Raw genomic sequence first — 7679 nt, 5'->3', positions numbered from 1 at the left:
CTTATGTCTCCAATAATCCGCTATAACCAAGGCATTCGCTAGTATGCAATTGCCCTAATTTTGGAGGGCAAGTTCTTGCAACTTTTGCAACTTTTTTTACAGCTTCCTAAATACTCGTAAGATATGTAGAATGCTGTTTTAAGCAGTTTGAAGGAATCTTATAGTGCAACTTTTGTCCATTTTTTCCATGCAACTTTTTGCAACTTTCTCGATTTTTCATGAAAGTATTTTCGATTTTGGTGAAATACACGGCCAAATTCGACTGAAACACCGTAAATCAGCACCGAAATAACGCTTTGACGGGTATTTCGGGAGCTGAGCCGGAAAATTGACCTTTTTTTAGTCAACCGAGCAAAATGTGGTCAAAATGCAACTTCTGCAACTTTTCAACTTTTTTCGAAAATAAATGCAACTTTCCACGGATTTAATAGCAACAAAAACTTGCCCTAGATATCACCAACAAGTGAATGTTATCCTTACAATTTGCTCTCGTCTCGTACGCATATGCAAATACATGTTATTCATACATCGAGCTTCAGCGATTGCTGCAAGTAGTAACCAATCAATATTCCCGACTGACACAGTGGTGACAGACGCATACTCAATTGCTCGTCCCGTTCGCACTGACACATCGCGAATCGCAAGCTGCAGCGCGCAGATGTATAATGCCGATAATTGCGATGCTGAATCATGGCTCAGATCATTCTTTAATAGCTCACGGGCATCGCAAGCCTCGGAATGAGTCGCCGCAGCTACGAATCACTGCTATCACTACGCCACTTACCCAATCCTAACAGCGCCCATCGAATTCATAACGTATCAATCTGGATACCCTCTCACGAGTACCACTCACGACCACGCGCGCAGCAACGCAGAAACAAAACACAAAAGTATAGATCATGTCTGTTTATTCAGCCGAGAATCGCTAAGGCATATCTTTCGAAAACAGAATGGCTCAAAGTCAAGTGAAATCATGATGCTTTGACCTCCCGAGACGGCATTTTCAACCACGTCACTCCGCGGCCGAGCATCGCGTTTACCAAGAGTTGGAACCAACCCGAAATATAACATCGAAACTATCCGACCATGCATGTTAGAATTCTCTCCAAGTGTACAACGAGAGAAGACAATATATTGCAAATATCTAACTAATGCGAGCAAGCGCTCAAATAAACTCTCAGGGAAGATATTCAGGAACAATGTCGACACACAAAACAAACCGAAAAAAAGCCAGTCACCTAACAATAGACATGCTTCCGAGGTGGTATCAATGGCACTTAGGTGGTGGTCGCAGTGACAAAACGTCGGATGCTACGCATCTCAAATATGATCATTCTTAGATAAATTCTTCGGTGCATCGCAGGGGAAACTCTTACACTAGCAATAAAAACAGGACACCAATAACCACCGTGTACAATTCGCAACACCACCAATCGCTCGCAAGCAATCCAAAGCGATAATGTCACCGTTAACAAAATACTGAAAAGTAGGAATATCATCTCTCAGACGGCACAGTGCACAAACAACGCAAACGAGGGGGGGGGGCGACGGTCAGAACTGATAAGCGCATTACACGGACCGGTAACTCGGCACACCCAGCCAGAACCCGTCGAAAAGTGCTACAACACAGCGCGAGTCTTTGTAGGTGAGAGGGGGTGATGAAACGTTAAGAAACAAAGCACCAGTGGCGAATAACAAAACAAAACCGTTGAAGCCATATTTATATCGTAAAAGGTATAGAAAACGGACAAGGGAAAAAAATACCATATCCAACAAAAGTAAGTGTCAAGATTTTGGCGGGATTGGGTTGCTGCGGCGCCCGTAACCGTAACGCCGAGGGCGTGTAGAAACTACAAGGAAAAAAATCCCCGGGATACAAACAAGGATGATTACAAAACGTCAAAGTACCGAGAGGAGAAAGCCTGGCAAGCTTTATAGCTGTGAGATGGTGCCCAATAACACGAAAAAATAGCGCCGCCCGCTAGCAGCACACTTCAATATAATGCATTTCACCACGAGAGATATTGTCACCGCACTCACATATCATGACGTACGAGGAATGTGCTTTTGCGGAGTACTCCGCTAACCTCAAAGTTAGTAGTAGCAGCCACTCTATGATACATGCCCCTTAACGAGAGAAAGCGTTGATAAAAGATAAATTCGATTCAAACTGGGGGGTAGGCTGCTTTTTTCACTGCGCTACAGACGGTCCAGGCAGCCCAAAACCAAGCTTTGTAGACACGGCGTCTGCCGCCGACGATACTAATCGAGCCATAGCGCCACACATCGTAGTGGGCACCAGTACAGGCGGCGAATCTTCAGAACCCGCGGACAACTCTGTCATGTCATATTCCGAGCCTCCGCTGATGGTGAAAATCGCGGAAGAACTCTCGCTCTCGTCGCCGCTGCTGCTGCTGATCTTGGACGCGTCGCGTCTCGCGGCCAGCTGAGATTTTCCAGGCTGAGCTAGTCGCATGTTGCGTTCAAAGGCGACCGCGTGTGCGGCGAACTGGGTCAGATCGTGGGCAGACGAGTCGCGTCGCGCTAACAGTGAAGGGGTGGAAAGGGGCGTCTCCGGAGCAGCCTAAAAAGGAACAGTTGCGAATAAGACCACAGGATATAGTTCACCATCTTATAGTTCATCCTCACTTGGTAATCCTGAAGGTGGTCGGTAACGAAGTGCTTCTACTTTTTCAGAGCACTCAAGTAGGATTTGCCTACTTGTGCACTGCTTACTCATTTTAGACTACTTACACTTCTACTTGGCGCAGTTTTCAGTTATACAAGCAAAACATTGGCATAGAATATTTGGTTCCATTGCTTACTCATGCACTATGACTAATTTGACGATTTCTCATCCATTCCAACAGATGTTTAATACTAAACATACATCGTTACTACAACATGTAACAAGTTGAAATTTATGTTGCTATAAGGAAAACATAGATGCCCGTTTATGACTAGAATCCCAATACAACCAAATATTACAACCAAAGCGTTAACAGACGCCTGTTCAAGATAAAAAGAATTTGAAACCTACCCCTTTGATCCACGGGTGCTCCATGATGTCGCGGGCCGAGTACCTCGCCATTCTGTCGCGGACAAGAAGGTGAGTAATCAAGTCTTTGGCATCCTCAGAAACGCCGGCCCACTGTTCTTCTGGGAAACTGTACTCCCCACTTTTAATACTGTAGAAAATACATTTTTCACAATACTGTGCAACAATCGGCAGAGCTATTTCCGAACAAACCTTGCAAACAAGGTTTCTTGACAAGTGCGACACGCTTCTCCGACGTCCCAACCACAATCTTCTCCACACGACCCGACAAAAGGAGGCCTGCCGCTGAGCATGATGTACGTGATAACTCCCAAGCTCCAAATATCACATCTCTTGTCGTACGATATAGTATCTTCGAACACGAAAGCGTCCACAACTTCAGGCGCCATATACTCGGCGCTCCCCACAGGAGAAGACAGCTCTGGCGTTAGCACAGGATCCCTCAGGCTACTGCGACAGCCAGACGCCAAATCGAAATCACAGATTTTAACAGGAGACACCTGCCAATAGAACCATAGGTTAGACACATTTCAACAATAAAAGCACATTGACAAAATCTGTACCTTATCAGAGTTTTCGCACAAAATATTCGCAGGTTTCAAATCCCTGTGGGCAATGCCTCTGTCATGAAGGTACACTAGCGCGTTAGCAATGTCCCTTACAACTCGAGAAGCCTCGGATTCGTCAAAATGCGCACATTGTTCAATTCGGTGGAGGAGCGTACCTGAAATAAACGAGGGCGGATTAGCAAACGCAGTCTGGATAAACGCAAAGAGCGGTGGGCCCAGCAAATCGATTGAACTCGGTCAACAAGATTGCTGCGAAACGTCGCGATTTTGCAGACGCGATTCAAGAGCTGGCGATAGAAAAACAACAGAGCGTGTGTGTGCCGCTAGCGTCTCACTCTGCGCGCGCAGTCGTTTCTTTCTTACATTCTCTCCGGCCGCACTCTCTCGCATCCGCTCCAAAAACAGACGGGGTTCTATTCAGTCCAAACATGATCGCGTCAACAACGGAATTCGTCAAATCTTTAATCAACTTACATCTAAACATCGGCACCGAACAAGCCGACAACGTCCGTACACAATGCACAAAATTTTAGCGACGCTTTAACGAGGTAGCGCTAGGTTTTGCGACTCCAAAAAGCACAAATACGTGACGTGCGCAGCATACCGAGATTCACAATCACGCCAGATAATCAAGCTAGGCTTGCGACGCCAAAAGCAATATTAAACTAGTCTCCTGCGCAAATCTAGATTCGCAATTACGCTTAGAAACCAGCGAGATATCGTACGATTTCTAATTTTATCGTTGCAAACTGCGTAACAAAGCACGATTCGTGATGTAATCTCGCGTCATTCGAACGCAACCAAGCGAATCCTACATCACGCCACTTCCTGCGACGCCGAGCGTATTGCTGGGTCTTCTCAACTTAAAACGCGTTTCTCCTCTCGAAATATCACATGATAGCTAGCTGCTCGAGGCCTCGCAATGAAGAGAATACGAGAATGAATATTCGCGCAGGCGACACTCGACACCGCTCGAAGCAAAACAAGTCGAAAAATTCAGGCCGAAAAACGGTAACGATAATCACCTCCGTACATCTTCTCAAAAACAAGGTAAAATCGGGTGCCGTCTTCGAAATATTCGATTAGTTGAAGAATGTTCGGGTTGGCGGTACACATCTTCAGCAATTCAATTTCCTTGAAGACTTTAGCCCGGCTGTGACCCGGCAGGTTCTTGTCAATTACCTGAACATCCGATTCGAATCAGCGACATTCAACCACGAATGGAAAATCACGAACAACTCACCTTCACAGCGTATTCATTCCGAGTGAATTTATTGTGACAAGTCCATACAGTGGCGTACGCGCCCTCGCCAAGCAACTCATCGTCGACATCGTAAAGATCTTCAAAAGTACCAGTACAAAAGCTATTTGCCGCGCGCGTACGTTTCTTCTTGCGTCTGCGCTGCCGCGCTTCCTGTGCCGCGAATTGATTTCGGTTGGTTTGCGATATATCAATTGGGTTGCTGGCTACACCTTTAAGTTTCATTTGCGTCGCGATGGCTTGCCGCAAAAGCTCTTCGGTGTCTCCTAAAAATGTATTGAGATATATTCATATCCTAATCACTGATGTTATTGCAGTCGCTTACCATAGGAGACCCCTTCTTCTTTGGTAATGACGGCTTCGTCGTGTATCCCCATGGAGCGTTCTCTCATGTTATAGACAATAAAAAATCGACTTCAAAGTTTTCAAAAGTGGCCTTTCGGTTAGGACAGTGTCAAGCTGATGATGGTAGCCCCTTCAAGCGTGTAACAACGGTAATGCGTTGGTAGGATATGATTGCGTGCGTGCGTAATGTGTTGTCTTCCTTTGATAGCCCTTCCTACTAACGAAGCCGACGAGGTAGGTATTGCACTGAAGATAAATTAAAACGCAATTAGAAGGGTCTATCTTTGCAACGGGAGCGCGCAACATTGTGTCTCTAACAATCCATTGTCTTCGCATGGAATTTTACAGAATCTCGAAATAGATCCTGACGGCCGAGCGGACGAAGCGCGCACATTGATCATCGCGCTAAATATATCGCCATTGATATCGCACATGACGAAATATAATTCGTATTTGCACAACGCCGAAACTAGGTTGCATCAAATGTCGGTACGTGTAGCGAATGATGTCAACCCCGGAACATTCTCGAACGATCTCAACAGGCTGACGCAACAGCGGCTCAACACAGTCGTACCGCTGGCAATCAGCAATCAACTGCAGCGCGTCAGATGAACGCTAATATCAACCGTAAAAATATTATCTCGGCAACCCGAAAGAAACAGTTCCAGTGTCTGTTCGACGCAACTATCATGCAGTGGAACACAACGAAAATTACAGTTCAACACAAGGGTAATTTTCAAAGTAACGCCAAATACTATCCACCTTAGCAACGGATACTGCGGTATGAAGATCGCTCACCATCTAAAACTTCTTGCTTCACAGTGAAATCTTGCAGTTGATTTATATTCCCTTCAGCATAAACATACACGATAGCTTCCGAAGGAACGAAGATATCAACACTTTCCACGTTGCTTATACAAAATTGAACTTATGATGGAATAGCGAGTCCGATTCAAACGGTCCTTCAACAGTGATCCAATAATAGTAGCCGGTGTGGTCGACAAGGCAGTTCGCCAAGACGAAAATGTCTCTTCCAAACTAAATGGTTTCGTCACAGTAACATTCTTCAGCCATACAAAGGCACCAAGCCAAAAAACTCGGCAACCACCAGTCTGCGTCTTTCCAAATCTAGCGACTGGCCTGCTGCAGAACGGTCTCGTCAATATGTATCGTCACTGCGCGTATTGTTCCTGTCTCTTTTATGATCCTTTTAGAATGAGTGTGCCTCTTTTTTGTATGGTGCGTCTTTTTCCTGTTGTTTCTTTGTTCAGCGCGTCGCTAACTCGATCTACCGTCAGTTTTATCTCTGAATTGTAAACAAAGCCAGTTCCTCTGAAAGCACAGTCGTTTTATTACTCCCACTCCAACTATCAAGTTACTAACTTAATGCACACCATCTACCAATGCACCGAATAACAGAACACCAGCTCGGTAGTTCTCTCGCCGACTGAGGCAGCGCATCTGCAAATGTATGAGCGAATTGCGTGCGCGAGCTGTTGTGACGTGGCAAGAAGCAGCCGAAGTTGTTTATCAAAAAAATCCGGGCGTTTAATGGGTGTAGCATGCCTCTGGTCACGTTTAACTTAGGAAATACTGTGTTGGCCTGCATTCCTGAAACCGTCCTTTGTTGTATGACCTTCAACGGCTTCAAAACTCAAAAATTCGTAACGTATCGAACCCATCTCAAACTCGACTGAGTCGCGATGTTCTTAAACCGATATGACCTGCGCAGGCACGGTTAAACAAAGCCTCGGTGTGCAGTCTCGTGGGACGTGATGTTGTTGTCTGCAGCGAATGCATTCCAACACGCATCGTGCCCGTTGCAAGTCGGTTAACACGCCGTTGACCATATTTCCGGAAACGGAACTCGGTGATTATGGAGCGTCGGGACAATACGTGTAAACGTTCACGGGAAAAAGTCATCCAGATGCACGCAGTTTAGAAGCGAGTGCCACAAGCATTGTCGCAATTCGCACATATCACCATCACCAACACATCAATGTGTCAAGAGTGGCATGTGTGCTGTGCGAGCCGCGTGGTAATTCGAAATCACTTTTAATGTTGCTACATACGTACACAAATGCAACGTGAATTTTATACTTGTGAGTGAGTTGCGTTGCGTTACTAGGAAATATTGATTCATTAAAAGCCATTCATTGGTATTTTTAAGCTTCAAAGAGAAGTAACATAAAATTGATCGCCTTTTCGTGAAAGCCTATTGACATGATCTTCGAATCCAATGAGATGATGCCGATTCTAAAATTACCCTTATGCGGCTTTATGATTAATTCCTTTAATCAGCTTTTGTGCCTACATATGTATCCAATACAATTAGGACAAAGACTCAGTTACGTATGACGACACCGGACGGCTATCAGTTGACGAATGCTGGCTCTTCTTCATGAGAAACGAATAAGACTCACGAATATCATCTGACAATACGGCT

At 45.3% G+C, this 7679-nt stretch overlaps 1 protein-coding gene across 2 annotated transcripts; it reads right to left on the bottom strand.

Annotated features, from left to right (window-relative positions):
- Nucleotides 1-891: 891 nt before the first annotated feature.
- Nucleotides 892-6578, bottom strand: LOC145439802 (MAP kinase-interacting serine/threonine-protein kinase 1-like). Of its 2 annotated transcripts, none has more exons than XM_080317437.1 (8): nt 5996-6578; nt 5214-5479; nt 4871-5154; nt 4653-4809; nt 3622-3782; nt 3251-3558; nt 3041-3188; nt 892-2584 (listed from the first exon to the last, which is right to left on the bottom strand). In XM_080317437.1, the coding sequence occupies exons 2-8, from the start codon at nt 5278-5280 to the stop codon at nt 2192-2194; spliced, it is 1518 nt and encodes a 505-aa protein (XP_080173563.1). In that variant the 5' UTR covers nt 5281-5479; nt 5996-6578; the 3' UTR covers nt 892-2191. The 2 variants fall into 2 exon arrangements, with proteins under 2 accessions (XP_080173563.1, XP_080173562.1); XM_080317436.1 differs by having other exon boundaries at nt 6032-6578.
- Between the last annotated feature and the right edge of the window lie 1101 nt (nt 6579-7679).

This window comes from Botryllus schlosseri, chromosome 5 (assembly GCF_051294905.1).
Source record: "Botryllus schlosseri isolate E-star chromosome 5, Bs_hap1, whole genome shotgun sequence".
Lineage (NCBI taxonomy): Eukaryota > Metazoa > Chordata > Ascidiacea > Stolidobranchia > Styelidae > Botryllus > Botryllus schlosseri.
Note: the sequence above shows the minus strand (reverse complement) of the source record. Positions and strands in the feature narration are given on the sequence as shown.

Bases quoted from the DNA above. Each gene is read 5' to 3' on its own strand.
- LOC145439802 (XM_080317437.1), bottom strand. From the start codon at position 5,280: ATGAGAGAACGCTCCATGGGGATACACGACGAAGCCGTCATTACCAAA. The intron at 5,155-5,213 runs GTAAGCGACTGC...ATACATTTTTAG, and splicing joins AGAAGAAGGGGTCTCCTATG to GAGACACCGAAGAGCTTTTG. The intron at 3,559-3,621 runs GTACAGATTTTG...TTCTATTGGCAG, and splicing joins TGTGCGAAAACTCTGATAAG to GTGTCTCCTGTTAAAATCTG.